Source organism: Typha latifolia, chromosome 11, assembly GCF_019914945.1.
Source record: "Typha latifolia isolate L0001 chromosome 11, TyphaL0001v2, whole genome shotgun sequence".
NCBI classification, from domain to species: Eukaryota; Viridiplantae; Streptophyta; class Magnoliopsida; order Poales; family Typhaceae; genus Typha; species Typha latifolia.
In genome coordinates this window covers 8,913,797-8,931,562 of record NC_133096.1, presented here as the reverse complement: position 1 = coordinate 8,931,562, position 17,766 = coordinate 8,913,797, and the positions used below count along the sequence as shown (strand labels likewise).

Below are 17,766 nucleotides of genomic sequence, written 5' to 3'. Positions count from 1 at the left end.
TTGGTTCAAACCCTGCTCAACAGTGCGATAATTTATAGAGGATTAATTTTGTTGTGTTTGACTCGTAGATCTGGTCCGGTAATTAGTCTACTTATTATTCTTGCATCGAAGTACTTGTAAAAGAAATCTCGTTAGATTCCAAAGTGGTAAATAGAACTTTTGTGAAGGAGAAGCTTATAGAGCACGCCTGAAAGGGCTAGCAGAACAAAGCCGCTCTCTCTCTCTCTCTCTCTCTCTCTCGGTGCGAAGCCATGAAACCCTCTCCTTCTTCCTCTTCTTCGCCATCGTCGTCCGCGACAGATCCCCGGATCCAGCTCACCGTGACGCAGCTCGAGCAGCTCAGTGTAGAAGGCAAGGTCGCCGAGATCTACAGGGTCCTCAATGGCGTCGCACCCCGCACCCAATCTCTCATGTAAACTCTCCTACCGACTGCTAAACTTAACATTTTCTCTTATTTACTCGTAATCTTTTCTCAGCGAATCATTCGCCCACCACTTGTTCGATGATTTGCTCGCTCGAATCAAAAGCCATTTCCCCCCTGTTTTTGTTGTAGGTTAGAATTGTGGCGCGATAAGCATGTGGAATATTTGACGAAAGGACTCGGACTACTTGGGCCCAACTTTAACGTGCTAGATGCTAAGTAAGATGTTTTCTCCTTTTATTTGTCATCTTATTTGACGATATTTATGCTGTTCCATGGCTTTTTGGTTTATATGAGGATGAGTTGTTTGTGGATTCAGTCGGCCTTGGCTGTGTTACTGGATTGTTCATTCGGTTGCGTTATTGGGAGAGATGCTCGAGCCAGAACTTGAGGATGATATCGTGGATTTCTTGTCTCGTTGTCAGGTTTGATATTTCCTAAGACGTTTGTGTTGTATTTGTTTTGTTATATCGTTCAGATGAAGTTCAAGAATTCAATTAGGGGAAAATACATATGCTCCCCCATGGCTTTAGTATTATAAAATAGATATAGAGTGCCACCCTGAACTTTTCTATGTGACATTAACCATCCGAAGATTATGTTTAAGGCTCCCAACAGAAAGTCCAACATTTGACTATTGTGCACTTATCTTAGGCATGATTGGGGATATTTATGTACTCAAACTCAAAGTTACAAATTAGGAGGGATTTGGGGGTGAAACTGTGAAAGAAGTATAGGACTTATTGGATTTGGTCCTTGCATATCAAAAGTAACGTATGCTAGGCAGTTGCACATTGGTCAACTCTGTTCTTTGATACTAAGTCTCTTTAACACGCACCTTTTTCCTTTCAACTCTGTCTAGAATTTGATCTTTTATGATGTTCAATACAGGACAAAGATGGTGGATATGGTGGTGGACCAGGGCAGGTCTGTGCTATCCTTTGTAGATGCCACCTCTTTTTTGAGAGTAATTATTTTCTGAAAAGTTTTAGATCATTTCAGTTGGTATATTGGTTATTTTTATCAGCAAATTAGTGAGCATATGTTCGGCAGTATTATACTTCCTTTCATTTTCCTCTGACCATTCATTTTGTCAAATTCTTCTGTCAGATGCCTCATCTTGCAACAACTTATGCTGCAGTAAATGCACTTGTCACTTTAGGAAGTGATAGAGCTTTATCATCGATAAATAGGTAGTCATTTTTGTTGTTTCATCATCTGATTATGTGCCAATTTTGGGTGCCTTTTGATTAACAAAATTTTATGTTCTTTGTTTCTCAGAGATTATTTGCACAAGTTTTTGTTGCGGATGAAAGATTCTTCAGGAGCCTTCAGGTATGATTGGAATAGTATTTGTCAATTAGATTCCACTATTGGGTTTTACCTTTTAAGAAATTTCTTGATAATTAGGAACTACCCCTGCATGAAAGAACTTGGATGCGCAATTGATAATGCAGAGAGATGTGATTTGCTCTTAGGTGAAAGTTGCTTGTGTCTTAAACTTGACCTGTTAGATGCTATAAAGATAGAATTCTGCATCAATGTTTATCAGGTCATGCCCATGGTTTGTCTTGCTTCTGGGATAAGCTATCCTATTTGTTGGCTGAACATGCTATATTATCACACCTGCTTGAAAAGTTTATGTTGCAAAAAATCTGATTCTTCTATCTGAAGCATCAATCTGGACATGTTGTAGTTGTGGATCCTGCTTCCTTTTCTAGTAGTGTTGCTCCTCAACTTGCTTTCTCACTGAAAGTGCAGTCATGCACATTAGATCTTTATTCTCTCCTAAGGGCGCCCAATCTCATATTTGTGTTGCTAATTTTTGACATAGTTACACATATGCATCGTGACCAGCACCTAAGCTCCTATAGAACTTTGGAGCTTGTTTGATCTAAAATTGCCTCTTTTTGATTCTTTTCTGCTTCATTACCAAAATCAACATCTAGCGCCTTTCAATTAGTTTATTCATTGATCATTTACTGCTTAGAATGTAATAAACTATATATGCTATGGCAAAAAGATTTAGTTTAATAGACAGTATTCTTCTTTTAATCAGGATGCATGATGGTGGTGAGATTGATGTTCGTGCTTGCTATACAGCAATCTCAGTAAGTTAGTTCTCATCATTGCCTTTTCTATTTAATACTTGCATTTTACATGTGTAACTTATGCAATCAGGGACAAAGATCTTGAATTTACTAAGTTTATTCTATACCTTACTGAGTGAGTAGTGTGGATCTAAGTATCTCCGAATGGTGATGGTGATGGTCTAGGGTCAGCTCCAAAGTTTTCTGGGTTAGATATGATACTAAGTCTATCTTAGTCAGTATGTATGTAAAAACCTTAAATCTCTTCCATAATAATAACTTGGAAACTGCTTTGAGATGTGGTAATATGACTCCAGCAAGTTTATGTAAAGATACAAAGCATTCCTGTGAACATAACATTCTGGGTGTAAATACTAACACCACCAATTGCAAAGTGCAAACCATATTGTTCAATGAGTTCAATCTTACGTCTTGTTAGATTTTTTCCACTCTATACTCAGAAGCTCAAACTTATTGTTATGGCATCAGGTTGCAAGTCTTTTGAACATTCTGGATATTGAACTTGCGGAAGATCTTGGAAGTTACATATTGAGGTTTGTTCTTCATGATATTTTCATTGCCTCCTTCCTCTTGCATAAATTTTCCACAAAATTCAGCAATATATTCTATTTTCTCTTTATGAAGCAGTATTTTATATTTAGAGAACTTCTTTTATGGCATATATATATATATATATATATATATATATATATATATATATATATATCTTCTTTCTATATGTTTTTTTAGTTTTGCCTATTCCTTTTGCAGGTCTGGTCCATTCAAATTTTGGTTGATCTCTTTAACATTCATTTATAAAGCAGCCTTTTTAGTGAAATTCTTTATGTTGGATTGTAGTGGTGTGTTGATGAATATCTTTCCTTTGTTATTCTAATTTTATCTAGCAAAATTGTGTGTTGCTGCTCTTTAGTGTTCCTTTATATGATTAATAATAATTCATTAATTTCTTCAATTCAGATGTCAAACATATGAAGGTGGTATTGCTGGGGAGCCTCATTCTGAAGCTCATGGTGGGTATGTTTCATTGGAAACTTAACTTTTGTGTCATGCCAATGGATGCATCATTGTGCTAATTAAAAATATTGCAATGTAGTTTGACCTTACATTTTGAAATTGCTTTTCTTAAGGTACACATTTTGTGGGCTGGCCACAATGATTCTGATTAACGAGGCTGATAAGCTTGACCTGCCTGGTTTGATGGTAAGCAAGTCTATAAATATCATACACTTTTGAGTTCCCGAGGTGTTTCTTTTTGTCTATATTCTCTTTTTGCTTAATTTTATTATCTGAATTCCTTTTACTTATGGAGTATTGTCTCATGTGTGCCTATATCCAGAATATGATGTCTGGGATCCTTAGTGCTTGTTCTTGTAGTTCACACATTAAATTTCTTGTGACAGTAAATGCATTACTGATGTCCTAATATTTATAGGAAGTGTGATCAAATTTTCTTTTATACAGACCTTCTTTCATTTCATAATAGAATTCTAGCGCAAATTGTCACACTTTCCTGATCAGGAAGCTAGCAAAATATTCGTCTTATCTCTACCTGCTTTTACCATATAGTTTACTTGCATTAGTCCTTGTTCTTTTTGTTGATTACCAGATGCTTACAAAGATATTTGTAGATCACTTTTCAGAATGTACTTAGCCCAACAATTTGTTGGTTTCATTATTGCTAATAGGGTTGGGTGGCGTTTCGTCAAGGAGTTGAATGTGGATTTCAAGGTCGAACAAATAAATTGGTCGATGGTTGCTATTCCTTTTGGCAAGTAATTGTCATCTCCATCTTCCGTTTTCTTTCTAAGTGCTCCACTTTTTGTTCTAAAAATATGCGATTTTACTAGGGAGGTGTGTTTGCTTTAATGCAAAAGTTGATGCAAATGGTCGATGGACAATTGAAATCATCATTTGTCAATAGAGAGGAATCTGCAGACATTGCCTCTGACACTAGATCATCTGATTTGGCTGGAGAGAGATCCTGTATTGGTAAGCATTCACATGGATTTGTTTCCTGCTACTCATTCTAAAAGTGTAGGTAGAGCACCTTATATAAGCTCTGATGTAGAATAAACTTAACCAGAGGCCCTTGTGATCAGGCTATGGTTTACTCAGAGCAGTATGGTTGCTTCACTGTACTTTGGCTGAATCAGCACTTTAGCTTTGTAATCATGCTAACCAGACATTGAATTCTATAGTAGTCTAATTTTCTCACTCCACTGCTGCAATGCTCATCTAGATTTTCTCTCATAATCCTGACTATACAGTGGAATGTTTTTGAAACAGGAGACTTCTCGGATATTGGTTTTGCTTTTGTTAAGAGACAGAATCAGACAGGTCCTCTATTTCACGCCATCGCATTACAACAATATATAATACTCTGTTCACAGGTAATGATGCATTATCAAATGTTAATATATCATAGAATATGGAAAGATTTATTCAGGTTTGGGCAATAAAATTTGGCAGGAGATTAGCTATCCTAGCTCGTTGAGATAAAAAACTGGTGGTTCAGAAAGATTAACTGAATCTAAACCTTCCTCCACATATATGGACAGTAAACTATTTAGGTGGAACAGTTGAACCAATATAGGCATATATAGGATCATGGGTGCACTGCTACTATATAGAGATTTAAGATTGTATTTGCTACAAACTTTTTTCTAATGCATAATTTTTTATCTGAGCTTTGTGAACCTATCAGTCAACTTTTGTTTCTACAGGTCCTGGAGGGAGGTTTCAAGGACAAGCCCGGGAAGCACCGAGATTTCTACCACACATGTTACTGTCTCAGTGGTCTCTCTGTGAGCCAATATAGCTGTACACGAGATTTTGATTCTGCTCCATTGCCCAATGCGGTACTAGGCCCATACTCGAATTTGTTGGAACCAGTCCATCCACTCTACAATGTGGTCCTTGACAGGTACTATAAGGCACATGAGTTCTTTTCAAGAGCCTGAGCAAGACTTCCTAGAGCTGGGTACCAGTTAATAATATAGGAACCCTAAATATAAAGGCCTTTCGGCAAAAAATGTATTAAAAAAAAGGATCCGACCATACTCATCTAGCCCAAAGGATTCTCCAGCTAATGTCAGAAATGTAGCTAATGTCTGAATGTGAAGGATCAAAGCCCCGGAGCTGAAGGATTCAATATTTTTTTTTTTTTTGGTGCTTGTGGAAAGTTCAACAAAATGATAATCTTGACAGCCAGATCACCGTCCCTGAATTCGTACTGCTACTAGGCTCTTTTTTCAGATCTTAAACAATTGTCTTGTGCGCTCAACTTCTGGATCATGGATGTAAGATCCGTAAAGGACAGGCTTCACATTTCTTTCGATGTTAATTTAATATTAGATTTCATGCAGTATCGAGATAATGTGCATTCCACCAATTTATTATGTGTGGACACTATTTAGCTGGTTAGATTGCATGTAACAGATTGGAAGCTGAGACCTGATTGTTGATGAGGAATTCAAACTGGCTTGGTTCATTAGATTGTATTGTTTGCTTAAATACTTTCCTCAAGAGTCAAGACTATTGTTTAATGGATTCTTTGCATTCATAGGTAAATCTGTGCTCCGTATATATTACTTTTAACTTTTGCTATGTAAGAAGTCAAAATTTTCAGCAATACTTTTTCTTTTCAAATACATCCTACATTTATGTGATTAACTCCCCATTCCATTTAATCGGCTCTCTTGTGCATATAAACCAAAGGAAAAGGAGCCTCTATCCAAATACAAACCACCAAAAGTTCCGAAGTCTCGTAAGGAACACTGATCAAATGCTTACCTCCCCATCCCACCCTACGCCACCACCGCTCCTCTCTCCTCCTCCGGCACCACCACCATCGCCTAATCTCCTGCTCCCCCTTCGCCGCCACCTCCTCCTCTCCTTTCACCTCTCCCTCTCCCTCACCCTCTCCACTCCTCCTTCCTTCTCCCGCGGCCTCTTCCGCATGCCCCCTTCCCGCCTCGTCAACCGCTACTTCCTCGTCCGTTCCGGTGAGTCATCCTACGAATCCTCCGGCATCGTCCGCACCAACCCTGTCGCCAAGACCTCCGTCGACAGCGGCCTCTCCCAGGAAGGCCTCCGCCAATCCGCACGTGCCGCGCTCGAGCTCAAGCGCCTCGGCGCGTGCGACGACGCGTGCTGGATCTGGCCGTCCATTACGCAGAGATCCTACCAGGCCGCCGAGATCATCGCCTCCGTCAACGGAGTCGACCGCAGGTTTGGTGCGAGTGTTCGTTCTGGACTTGTAATCTTCGCTAATTATGGTGATTAATATTTGTTTTTATTAGTCGTATCGTGCCGGAGTATAGCTTCTTGGATGCGAGGGGTTTGGGGGCATTCGAAGGGAGGAGCTTGGGAGATTTAGCTGAGGTATGGGAGTAAATGGAATACTATTATTAGCAATGTGTGTTGGGTTCATTTATCTCTTGCCTCCTGTATTATATTCTCAGATGACTGTTCTCAGATAAGAAAGTGAATATTTTATTGGTCAAACCAATAACGTTGGAGAAACTTTTAAACTGATGTTAACCTCAGCTCTGGTTAAAGATTGGACTTTTTTATTGCAAATAATTTAAGTGATATTTAGATGATAAAAGTGGCTATCCTATTAGATAACAACTGATGTAATATGAGAACACCTACCAATCTTTAAAGTCCATGAGTTGGAGAACTGAGGGAAATACCTGATCCATCTTATGATAAAAACTAGAAAGGATTAGCCTGAGAATATTAAGAACCGGCATAGAGATGAATTAGGCTATAATTATCGGTATAATTGCTCTGTCTATTTTACCTAACTCAGATAAATGGTCATCTGACTGAAGTTATGTGGTGTATGATTTGCACGGCAGCTTTCTGCCAATCACTTGTGTTCTTATTTTCTTCTTTTGTGTAAGTACTTCAGGTATATGCTTCAGATAATATTTCTCCAGATATCAAGCCTCCTCCAATTGCTGATGGAACACCGAATGAGAGTGTATCAGATGTATTTGTTCGGGTCACACAGCTCATGTCTATATTGGAGACTCAGTATTCTGGAGATACTGTAATTATTGTTTCACCAGATTCAGACAATTTAACAGTTCTACAAGCCGGCTTGGTAGGGCTGGATTTGCGCAGGTAACGATTATTATTAGTTCTTTTTACAGTTGTTCTGCATTGAATATATACACTGCCTCTCCAAGTCCAGCTGATCTTCCAAGGCATTTGATTGTATAATTCTTATCTGCTGTCTAAGATGCCATTCTGATGAATTAACTGCCATCTGTCTCAATCTTTGGCCTAATGTTCTTCATTTTATCAAGTAATTTTCTAGAGACCAGCAATCAGAATTCTAATGCAGAGTAATTGTTCCCTAAAATGTTTCCTTGTTCAAAAACTGCATCTTTTTAAAAACTACCACTTATTTTGCTATTATCAAGTCCTTAAGCTGATCATTTAGACCTGGTTGTGGTGAAACTATCAACTTGCTTCTCCTAGTAATGTTCCTCAAAGAAAGGCTCTTTCCTCCTTTTTCTCTGTATAAATTTCAATTCTAAATGTCTTTTGCTTTGGATACAGGCACAACGATTTGCACTTCACCCCTGGCGAGGTAAGGATAGTTGACCCGAGCAGCATTCCAGAGTACAAGCAACCAGCTTCTGCTGTTTATAAGTGTAAAAACCCGCCAAGTTGCAAATGATATTTTCTTGTCAAGTTCTTACAGAAGGAATCTACACTGTAGGTACTCAACTAATTTATACAGCCATGATTTGTTCATTATGCTTCAAACCTGGTAACCTGGGTTGAATGAGAAATAAGTCAAGCTTGAGCATAAGTTGGCATGAAAGTTGTCGTGAAAGTCAAAATCAGGTGCTACTTAACTCTCCCGCTCAAATTATAACCGTTGCCATGAAAGTCTTCTTGATTTATCTGAAGATTCCGATACTGAAACCGTTAACGAAATCTCGTGCAACGATAGAAAGTCCATGATCTCAAAAGCTACCTTAGTGATCCCCAATGTGGGGAACGAACCTGGTACATCCAAGTATTCAGGACAGGAGGTTGGTGTCAAGTGGTCTATTTGATTGGTAAAATGCATGTGATTAACTTATTCTGATAATTTTGATCCTTGGCTTTTCGTATAGAAGCCTTCCAAGTGAAAGGTATCAGATTCAGATGAGCATCTCTTGCTTTCTCCTATAACAATTTTCCTACACATGCTTACTTTTGTCTCACTTTCCTTGTCTTTGATGGTCTTTTCTTATTTCTTTGTACACAATTGCACATATACTAATTTATGTGGATGAGTGCATGACCACATACCACTGATTAAGATGGATCATCTGTAACCATATCTTACGGTTTAGACCAACAAAGGTCTTATATGACTCAAACTGCTGCCTTTCCAGCTGAGAAACACACAATAACATCAGTCAGATTGGCCCCTCGGCTATTGTTGCATTTGCTTTACCTTACTTTATATTTTTGATATTATGTTATCATAATTTAATTTTAACACCACCACTTAACGCGTTTCTTTTACGTCTTCGTCATCGTAGCTTTCCTTCGCCCTTAATTCTTTCCTTCCTTCTGATATAATAAATTCTCTTCCGAGTGGCCCCTCCCAACCCCCTCAATAATTCAAAATAAAAAATAAATGAATGGTATAAGTGTATAACCTATTTAATTTCTTGAAACCACCCTCCAACTTCCAATAGTGATAGCGTTATGGAGTCCCCGCTCCGTTCACCGCTGCCAGAGAAGGCGGCGGAGAACCCGACCCCGCTGCCTCCGCCCAATAGGAGCCCGCTCCGCTCCCCTCTCCGATCACCGCTCCGCCCCGCGGAGAACGCGAACCCGATCCCGAACCTGAACCCGGACCGCCCGCCACGGACCACGCCGGAGACGGTGGTGACGATAGCGAACCGGCTGAGTCGGGAGGAACGGCCGCCGGCGGATGTGAAGGCGTTGCCTGGCGGAGGACGGGTGCCTGCGTTGCCGGATAACTTGAGGAAGGCGGAGGTGAGAAGGGCGGTGATCGGGCTTAGGGTTTCGGCGGTTGTGCTGTGCATGATCTCGTTCTCGGTCATGGCGGCCGATAAGACGAAGGGCTGGGCCGGCGACTCCTACGAGCGATACGAGGAATACCGGTACGTTTACGGAATCGAGCCTTTCGTGTTGCCGTGTTAGTGAAGTACTAAGTTAATCTTGTACCGCAGGTACTGCGTGGGTGTGAATGTGATTGGGTTTCTCTACTCAGGGTACCAGGTGTTCGCTGAGGTCTACCGTACGATCAAAATGAGGCACTTCGTTCGCCGTCCATTGAGTTTCTACTTCGATTTGGCCATGGATCAGGTTAGTGAAAACCTTTTCTAGCGGCAAAATTTACTCTGAAACTTTGGTTTCAAGTAAGAAGATGACGTCAATTCATAGGTTCATTTATTTTGTCCTATTAGTAGTTTGTTGTTTTGGAGGAACACTTTTATGCTTAAAGTTGTCTTTTTTACATAGCTAAGAGTCTGAAATTTATATGGGCACACCAACAAGTTTTTTTAAAATAAATTATGGTCTCCTAGATCAATTATAAGTTATACATAAAAATTAAGTTTCTTATATATATAAATTATATAATTTGGTCGATCTTTCTAAAAGAATGAACTCAAATTATATGCGTATAATATTTTTAAATGAGAAATTTATTAAATATTAACTCCAACGTCTAAAAAATATTAAAATTATAGTATTTATTTTATATGTTTATTCAAAGTAAACTTTTAACATTAATGTTTTGCAAAATTGATACGATGAAAACCTTATAAGGTTTTAATTTATTGCAGATATTAGCTTATCTACTAATCTCAGCATCATCAGTAGCAGCCTCTCGTAACGATGTCTGGGTATCAAGATTTGGAGGTGATGACTTCACAAAGATGATCAGTGCCTCTGTTGCCATGTCTTTTCTGGCATTCATCGCACTTGCTCTCAACTCGATCATCTCTGCATACAATGTCTTCAGCTGGGATTCTTAGATGAGTATATGAAGAATGCTTATTTGTTGTAAATTTGGTATACAAACCACACACACTGATGGGTCATTGATTCTTCTTTTCCCTTTTTTTTTTTTCTTTTTTTCTTTCTTTCTTCTATGCTTCTCTTAATAAAACAAATAAAAGCTTTTAAACTTGTTTACTGAAAATCGGGTTGTAAGTATAATTGATTAACCCAGTAGCAATTTGAAATATATTTATTACTGGGTGGCTGTAATTTAGAGAGGTTTTTCCATTATAATGGAATAATATTATATCGAAGTCTCATTCTTCTATTTTTTAAGGAATTTTTTTTCACTCCCTCTATATTATGTGTTTATTTCAGTTTAACCATGCCTTTTATCTATTTTGCTTTGATTTTACATTATCGAATAAAGTAATTAAAAATACCCTTTAAGTCAACCATATACTTTTCCAGTGGAGTGGATAGTTTGATCCAAAATAAACATACACCAATGCAGGGTGTGAACTGAAAATTCCCTTCCACTTATTCCTACCGGCGGTGAACTTATCCTCTTCTCTTTTAATCGTTCTCACTCATTTTATTTCCCCCAACATCCCCGGGAAAGGATAAAGCAGTTGGTGATAGCCGTTGGAGTATGGAAGCTCTCCTCTCCTCCGCCATCCCCTTCAAATCCCACCACCACCTCTCCTCCTCCCCTCTCAAAGCCTTAATCTCTCCTTCCTCCCCTTCCATTCTAAAGAGAGGATTCTCTACTAGAAGCATAAGAAGACCAAGGAGAGACCAAGTTGGGACTTTTCCTCTTCTCAGAGTCTCTGCGAGCTCGCAATCGGCATCCTCATCGACGGAGACTGCCATCGCCGCTGGTTTCGAGATTCCGAAGAAGATGAAGGCGTGGGCCTACGACGAGTACGGCGATGCCGGCGTCTTGCGGTTCGACGAGGGGGTCGCGGTCCCGGAGGTGAAGGAAGACCAAGTTCTTGTCAAGGTTTTCGCCGCCGCGATCAACCCGGTGGATTTCAAGAGGAGGCAGGGGAAGTTCAAATCTACCGATTCCCCTTTACCAGTGAGTTTAATTTATCTCTTAATAAATGCCTATTTATATCTTCATTTTTGGTGAGTTTATTAGCACTTGGGAGTTGGGACGCCTTGATCTTATCGAAATTTTAGAAATTTCAATCATCTATAGTCCTTTAATTTATCAATGTTCTTGTTGATTGGTAGACTGTTCCAGGTTATGATGTGGCTGGTGTAGTGGTTAAGGTGGGTAGCCAAGTCAAGAATCTAAAAGAAGGAGATGAAGTATATGGTGACATAAATGAGAAAGCTTTGGAGAATCCAAAGCAATATGGTTCGCTTGCAGAATACACGGCTGTTGAGGAGAAGTTGTTGGCTATTAAACCTAAGAATCTAGATTTTGCGCAGGCTGCTAGTCTGCCGCTAGTTATTGAGACAGCATATGAGGGTTTGGAAAGAGCTGGATTTTCTGCTGGTAAATCTATTCTTGTGCTAGGTGGTGCTGGTGGAGTAGGTTCCCTGGTGATTCAGGTACTGAATTCTTCACCATTCCGTTCATTCTTACTTACTATAATTGAGCTGAAGAATTTTGCTGCTAGTTTTCTATATGGTGGCTTATTTATGACTTCTACTTTAGCAAGTTTAAATTTCTAGTGGGTACCTAGATAAAATCAATAGCATCAGAATGTAAGAAATCGTTGACTTTGATTGCAATTAATCTCCGTTAGCAAGTAAAAGTTGTTCACAAGAAACACAATGTCAGACACTAGAGTCGATTAGCTGTTTTGATAACAGAAGGAACACCCAACTTTTTTGATTAATTTACTGAGACCAGTAATTGTGTAATATCTCACTTTTTTTTTATATGCTTGTTCATCTGCATATAATCACTGGAAATGGCTGCCAGTAAAAATTGACAAGATCATTTTTGTAGCTAGAACTGCAAATAAGAGTAGTATTCTATGATCTGCTTGCCTTGTAGAAACTGAAACTATTTATGCCCTACCAACATCAGAGCTACTCCCTTTGTTGCACATCTGCTCTTCCTTTATGGTTCTATTTTGTGCTTCAGATCAAGGGCTTGTCAGATATTCCTACATATACATATCAAATTTGACATATTGTTTTCTTTTGCAGCTAGCAAAGCAAGTCTTTGGTGCATCAAAAGTTGTTGCCACTTCTAGCACCGGAAAACTGGGGGTACTGAAAAATCTAGGAGCTGATTTAGCAATAGACTACACCAAGGAAAACTTTGAAGAGCTACCAGAGAAGTTTGATGTAGTATATGATGCTGTTGGTAAGACTTACTTCTACTTGATTCTCTGGTGAAACAATTACAAAACTACTTTTAGAAAAAAGAATGGGAGAATACCATCAAAACTCCTTAAATCTAAAATTTAAGGAGAGTTGAACTATGACATTGATACACAGGATTGCAGATAATTGAGAATAAATCTTGTCGTAATTGGAATAAGTCACAAGCTTAACTCCTTTAAGAACTGACATGCTTAAATATTTTTCAGCTTTCATGTTTATTTGCTACCTGTAAACTTATACAGGTCAGTGCGAAAGAGCAGTGAAAGCAGTGAAAGAAGGGGGCAGTGTGGTAGTTCTCACTGGTGCTGTCACTCCCCCAGGTTTCAGATTTGTCGTCACTTCTAATGGGGCTTCCCTGGGAAAGCTTAACTCTTTTCTTGAGAATGGTAAGGTGAAGCCTCTTCTTGATCCTAAGAGCCCCTTCTCTTTTTCCCAAGTGGTTGAGGCATTCTCTTATCTTGAAACTGGGAGAGCTACTGGAAAGATTGTAATATATCCAATAGCATGAGAGTTTGAAAGGAAGAAGTTTTGGGTAAGCAAGCAAGCATCCAGTGTAAATCTGAGGTAGCTCATCAGAACTGCTACTCTCCAAACTCTCTTGTTTTCTATATGTAAATCTGGGTTTGGTGATATATTATTACTAAATCTTGGATCTACTAGATAGTTAGTTGTTCTTGGTTATCAATATATATATCTGACATAGTGATACTTGCAGGCAGATTCTAGATTAGCTATTATCTCTATTCAGAGTAGTGATAGAAGAAAATTTCAAGATTTACAACAATGAGCGTGTGAGTCTTGAAATCCAAGTAGAATGTTATCAGATGATGATGAATGCAAATGTGATGATAAGAGTGGTCTACTGCTTGACCTGCTGAAATTTTTAAAAAAGCAGCACTCTATTGAGTTCTTCGAAATTAAAATATTGAACTAAGCTTGCAGATCTCTACTTGTATCTCCTCTCTACGTAGGCATTGTTATAAAAAGAAAATTATATTGTCTAATAAATCACTTATTCTCATCTAAAATTAAGTTACTTTTTTTTAGTGATTGCTTTACGGCACACACGTCGATAGATGATAAATAAGTCAAAGATAATTACACGCAGGTTATTTGCAAATTACATCTCAAATAATCTTCTTCTTTTTTTCTCTATTTTTCTCTGTTTTCTTTATTTTATTTTTTTTTTGTGTGGATAGAACACTCCTTAAATTGTTAACATCATTCATCTCTGACCTTAAACCCCATGAAGCCTACGAACCTCATCATCCTATTTATTAACAACCATTAGAAGATTCCGATTAGGACGACAGAAGGGCAATTCGGTCAATCCGCGATCCTTCCCGTTCTTATATAGAAGTCGAGCCAGCTATAAAAGAAACAGAGCCATGCGGTTGCAGGCGGTGAAGGTGGCGGAATTTTCTTCCCCACATTCGTCCTCTGCAACCCCGTGATTTCGACTCAAGATCTATTGAATTTAATGGAAAAGGACCATCTTTTTCTCTGATTCAAGATCTACGGTATGGCCTGTTGCAATTTTGCCATTCATATATTCTTCGCCCCATTTAAATAGTATTTGTGATAAATTTATGAATTCCTTGTTTGGGTTTTCGAGTGCAAAAAGGTTCTTTGATATCGATAGAATATCGATGGATTCAATCGGTAAATTGGTGCAGTTGTTCGATTTCTGTAAAGAAATGGTCGCTTTTGTTATCTTTTCTTGCTATATCATAATTTCGTGATTGCCCAACTGTAGATTTAAATATTCTGAATCATTTGGGTTAATGTGGATTCTGTGTAATTAGTGACTATGTTTATCTCAATTAACGGTTTTGATTTTGTGAGCATTTCCATCCAATCTAATGCCTAAGCAGGTCTTTTTTCTCCTCCTGTAATTAATTTTATGTTTTTTTTCTTGGCTGTTTTATAATAGGTTGTTTTCCTTGGAGGAGGTCTGTAGTCTGTCTCAGACTTGAATTCGTTATCCCCATCTGAATTATAATGCCGGGGTTAAACGATCAAGTTAAGGGGAGCATTGTAATGAATAAGGTGAATTCCTCCTACATCAGAAGGAACTTACCTGAAAATAAATCATCTAGTACTTCGACTAACCAAAGCACTCAGAAAAGGAGGTCTTATTCGACCAACATAGGAAGCATTAACACTTCGACCGAGGAACTGCGTGGGAGGGTACGTGGAAAGAAGAGCTGCAACGATGGCTTACCTCCACACCGGAGATTTGGATGCGAAAACACTGTGCCAATGGTTGATTCTAAGTTGTGCGGTTCCGTTGATGGCGAGGTAAAGACTGTGGAGGTGGTGAAAGAGGAGTATGGCAATGTGAAGGATTCAATTACAAAAGGAGTTGATGAGTTTGCTGACAGGAAGTGCGAGAAGACATGCAAAGCCCATTCACCCGGCAACAAGTCCACTGCATTATCAAAGAAGTCTGAGAAGCCTCCTCTAATGCAGTTTCAATCAGATGTCCTCATGAAAGCAAAATCTAGCATGAAGGACAAGGAATGTGGTGAAAAGGGATCTAACATAGGAAAAAGCCTAGTGAAGAAGAGAAGAAGTTTATCGGATGTAGATGCCAAGATGCTGAAGGAAGATGTTGACTTGGATGCAGGCACGTCTAACCTGCATCTTGGGCCCTTTCTGCTTAAGCAAGCAAGGCATGCAATGGCTTCAGGAGATAGCCCACAAAAGGCTCTGGTATTTGCACTTCGAGCAGCCAAATCCTTTGAGAAATGTGCTGGTGGTAGACCCAATTTGGATTTGGTCACGAGTCTGCACACTGTAGCGGCAATCTGTTGCAATTTAAAGAAATACAACCAGGCAATCTCTGTGCTAGAGCAGTCACTACAAATTCCAGACCCCAATCAGGGCCATGATCATGCCCTCGCTATGTTTTTTGGGTATATGCAATTGGGTGATGTTTATGCGATATCAGGCCAGCTGGAGTCTTCGTTAAAGTGTTATAGAAGTGGTCTAGAGGTTCAAAGGCAAGCATTGGGCGACATGGATTCAAGGGTCGGTGAGACATGCAGATATTTGGCGGAGGCTCATTTGCAGACATTGCAATTTGATGAGGCAGAGAGAATGTGCAGGATGGCTCTTGATATCCACCGAGAAAAGGATGAATTTTCTTCTCTGGAAGAAACAGCAGATAGGAGGCTCATGGGCTTAATCTATGATACCAAAGGAGATTATGAGAATGCTCTCAAGCATCTAGTGCTAGCAAGCATGGCCATGATGTCCAATGGTGAGGAAACGGAGGTTGCTTCTGTTGATTGCAGCATAGGAGATGTTTATCTAGCTTTAGGTAGATATGATGATGCTGTCTTCGCATACCAGAAAGCACTTACAGTATTCAGGTCAACCAAAGGAGAGAACCATCAATCTGTTGCTTCTGTTTTCATACGTCTTGCTGATCTTTATAACCGGAAGGGAAAATTCAGGAAATCAAAGTTCTTTTGTGAAAATGCTCTGCAGATCTATGGAAAGCCTCTTCAAGGGGCTTCCCTTGAGGAAATTGCTTGTGGTCTCACAGAAATTTCTGCTATCTATGGATCTATGGATGATACTGATGAAGCACTTAATCTGCTTCAGAGAGCACATAAGATGTATAATGATATCTCAGGTCGGCAAAGCACTATTGCTGGAATCGAGGCTCAGATGGGAGCACTGCATTACATCAAAAGAAACTATTCTGAATCTTACTCCTTCCTTCAGAGTACCATAACGAAGTTCCGTGCTTGTGGGAAAATAAAGCCTGGATTCTTTGGCATGGCTCTGAACCAAATGGGTTTAGCGTCCGTTCAGCTGAATGAAATAAATGAAGCTGCTGAATTATTTAAGGAAGCCAAGAATATTATGGTGAAAGAGTATGGACCTTATCATCCAAACACACTAGAAGTTTATAGCAATTTAGCAGGAACTTATGATGCAATGGGAAGGTACTGTATCTTGATTCCTTATGATTTTCTTTGGTTCAGGAGTTCAACAAATATATAGTCTGACACCTGAGCTTGTTTATTTATTTTTTTCCCTACTAACTTGATCAGGGTACTCCTTTATATTTGAACCTTGTGTCCTATTTAGACCGAGCCATTTTTTCTGAGAATCTTGCAATTTGGATGCCATTCTTTTGGATCTAACCGAAAAGAAAATAGGCTAGAAGCTCTTTAATTACAATTCCTAAATCATAGGTTCCAATTTGATTGTGCTATCTAGATATTAAATAACTAGAGTTCACGGTATTTTTCTTTGTCATATTTCTAACTAATAAGTTCATAAACAGTAAGCTTCTTTCTTCCAAAAGCAACTTAGTTTGGACTTTCGATGACAGGTTAAGATCTATATTCATACTAACCATCAATCAGAAGTTCATTCTCATATACATTTTCCTAAATGTTATAGTGCAACCATAATGATATATCTTGAAGTAAGAAAATTTCGAGGTTTACATAAAGGAAATGCTTCTTATGATCCTTATTTGCTATTCTGATGCAGGTTAAATGACGCCATTGACTTATTGGAATTTGTTGTTGCAACGAGGGAGGAGAAGCTGGGCACAGCTAGCCCAGATGTTCATGATGAGAGAAAAAGATTGGCAGTGCTGCTGAAAGAAGCTGGCAGGCCAAGGCACAGGAAAACCACTTCACTGGAGGATCTTTTTGATGTCCATTCCCATGTTGGAAGAGAGATCTTAGTGCAGATTAATGCCTAGCATGGAGAATGCTTTCATGTTCTATGTTGATGACACGATGATTCCCATGATGTATTACTACTTATACTCTTCTCAAATTGGAATACAAAGTTAATTCTGTGGCCTTGTGGGTGTGGTGTATTTATCAGTTAACACTCTTATTAATATCTTGCCTATGGAACTTT

General features: G+C 39.0%; 5 protein-coding genes across 6 annotated transcripts; all 5 read left to right on the top strand.

The window, feature by feature from the left end:
* Nucleotides 1-147: 147 nt before the first annotated feature.
* LOC140797511 (protein farnesyltransferase subunit beta) lies at nt 148-6,102 on the top strand. Of its 2 annotated transcripts, none has more exons than XM_073150993.1 (14): nt 148-412; nt 554-640; nt 741-846; nt 1,313-1,348; nt 1,532-1,614; nt 1,703-1,756; nt 2,481-2,532; nt 3,001-3,065; nt 3,490-3,546; nt 3,660-3,732; nt 4,218-4,304; nt 4,380-4,521; nt 4,819-4,922; nt 5,256-6,102. In XM_073150993.1, the coding sequence occupies exons 1-14, from the start codon at nt 252-254 to the stop codon at nt 5,490-5,492; spliced, it is 1,344 nt and encodes a 447-aa protein (XP_073007094.1). In that variant the 5' UTR covers nt 148-251; the 3' UTR covers nt 5,493-6,102. The 2 variants fall into 2 exon arrangements, with proteins under 2 accessions (XP_073007094.1, XP_073007095.1); XM_073150994.1 differs by having other exon boundaries at nt 207-412; nt 1,313-1,388.
* LOC140797513 (uncharacterized) lies at nt 6,051-8,305 on the top strand. Its single transcript, XM_073150996.1, has 5 exons — nt 6,051-6,097; nt 6,250-6,762; nt 6,834-6,915; nt 7,451-7,665; nt 8,107-8,305. Exons 2-5 carry the CDS (start codon nt 6,317-6,319, stop codon nt 8,225-8,227), a joined length of 864 nt encoding a protein of 287 aa, XP_073007097.1. The 5' UTR covers nt 6,051-6,097; nt 6,250-6,316; the 3' UTR covers nt 8,228-8,305.
* A 768-nt stretch (nt 8,306-9,073) lies between these two features.
* Nucleotides 9,074-10,828, top strand: LOC140797514 (CASP-like protein 4A3). Its single transcript, XM_073150997.1, has 3 exons — nt 9,074-9,677; nt 9,747-9,882; nt 10,365-10,828. The coding sequence occupies exons 1-3, from the start codon at nt 9,256-9,258 to the stop codon at nt 10,554-10,556; spliced, it is 750 nt and encodes a 249-aa protein (XP_073007098.1). The 5' UTR covers nt 9,074-9,255; the 3' UTR covers nt 10,557-10,828.
* Nucleotides 10,829-11,073: 245 nt separating this feature from the next.
* On the top strand, nt 11,074-13,526 carry LOC140797512 (2-methylene-furan-3-one reductase). Its single transcript, XM_073150995.1, has 4 exons — nt 11,074-11,602; nt 11,761-12,084; nt 12,691-12,850; nt 13,113-13,526. The coding sequence occupies exons 1-4, from the start codon at nt 11,174-11,176 to the stop codon at nt 13,376-13,378; spliced, it is 1,179 nt and encodes a 392-aa protein (XP_073007096.1). The 5' UTR covers nt 11,074-11,173; the 3' UTR covers nt 13,379-13,526.
* A 726-nt stretch (nt 13,527-14,252) lies between these two features.
* Nucleotides 14,253-17,705, top strand: LOC140797510 (protein KINESIN LIGHT CHAIN-RELATED 1-like). Its single transcript, XM_073150992.1, has 3 exons — nt 14,253-14,390; nt 14,804-16,829; nt 17,386-17,705. Exons 2-3 carry the CDS (start codon nt 14,872-14,874, stop codon nt 17,600-17,602), a joined length of 2,175 nt encoding a protein of 724 aa, XP_073007093.1. The 5' UTR covers nt 14,253-14,390; nt 14,804-14,871; the 3' UTR covers nt 17,603-17,705.
* The last annotated feature ends 61 nt before the right edge of the window (nt 17,706-17,766 follow it).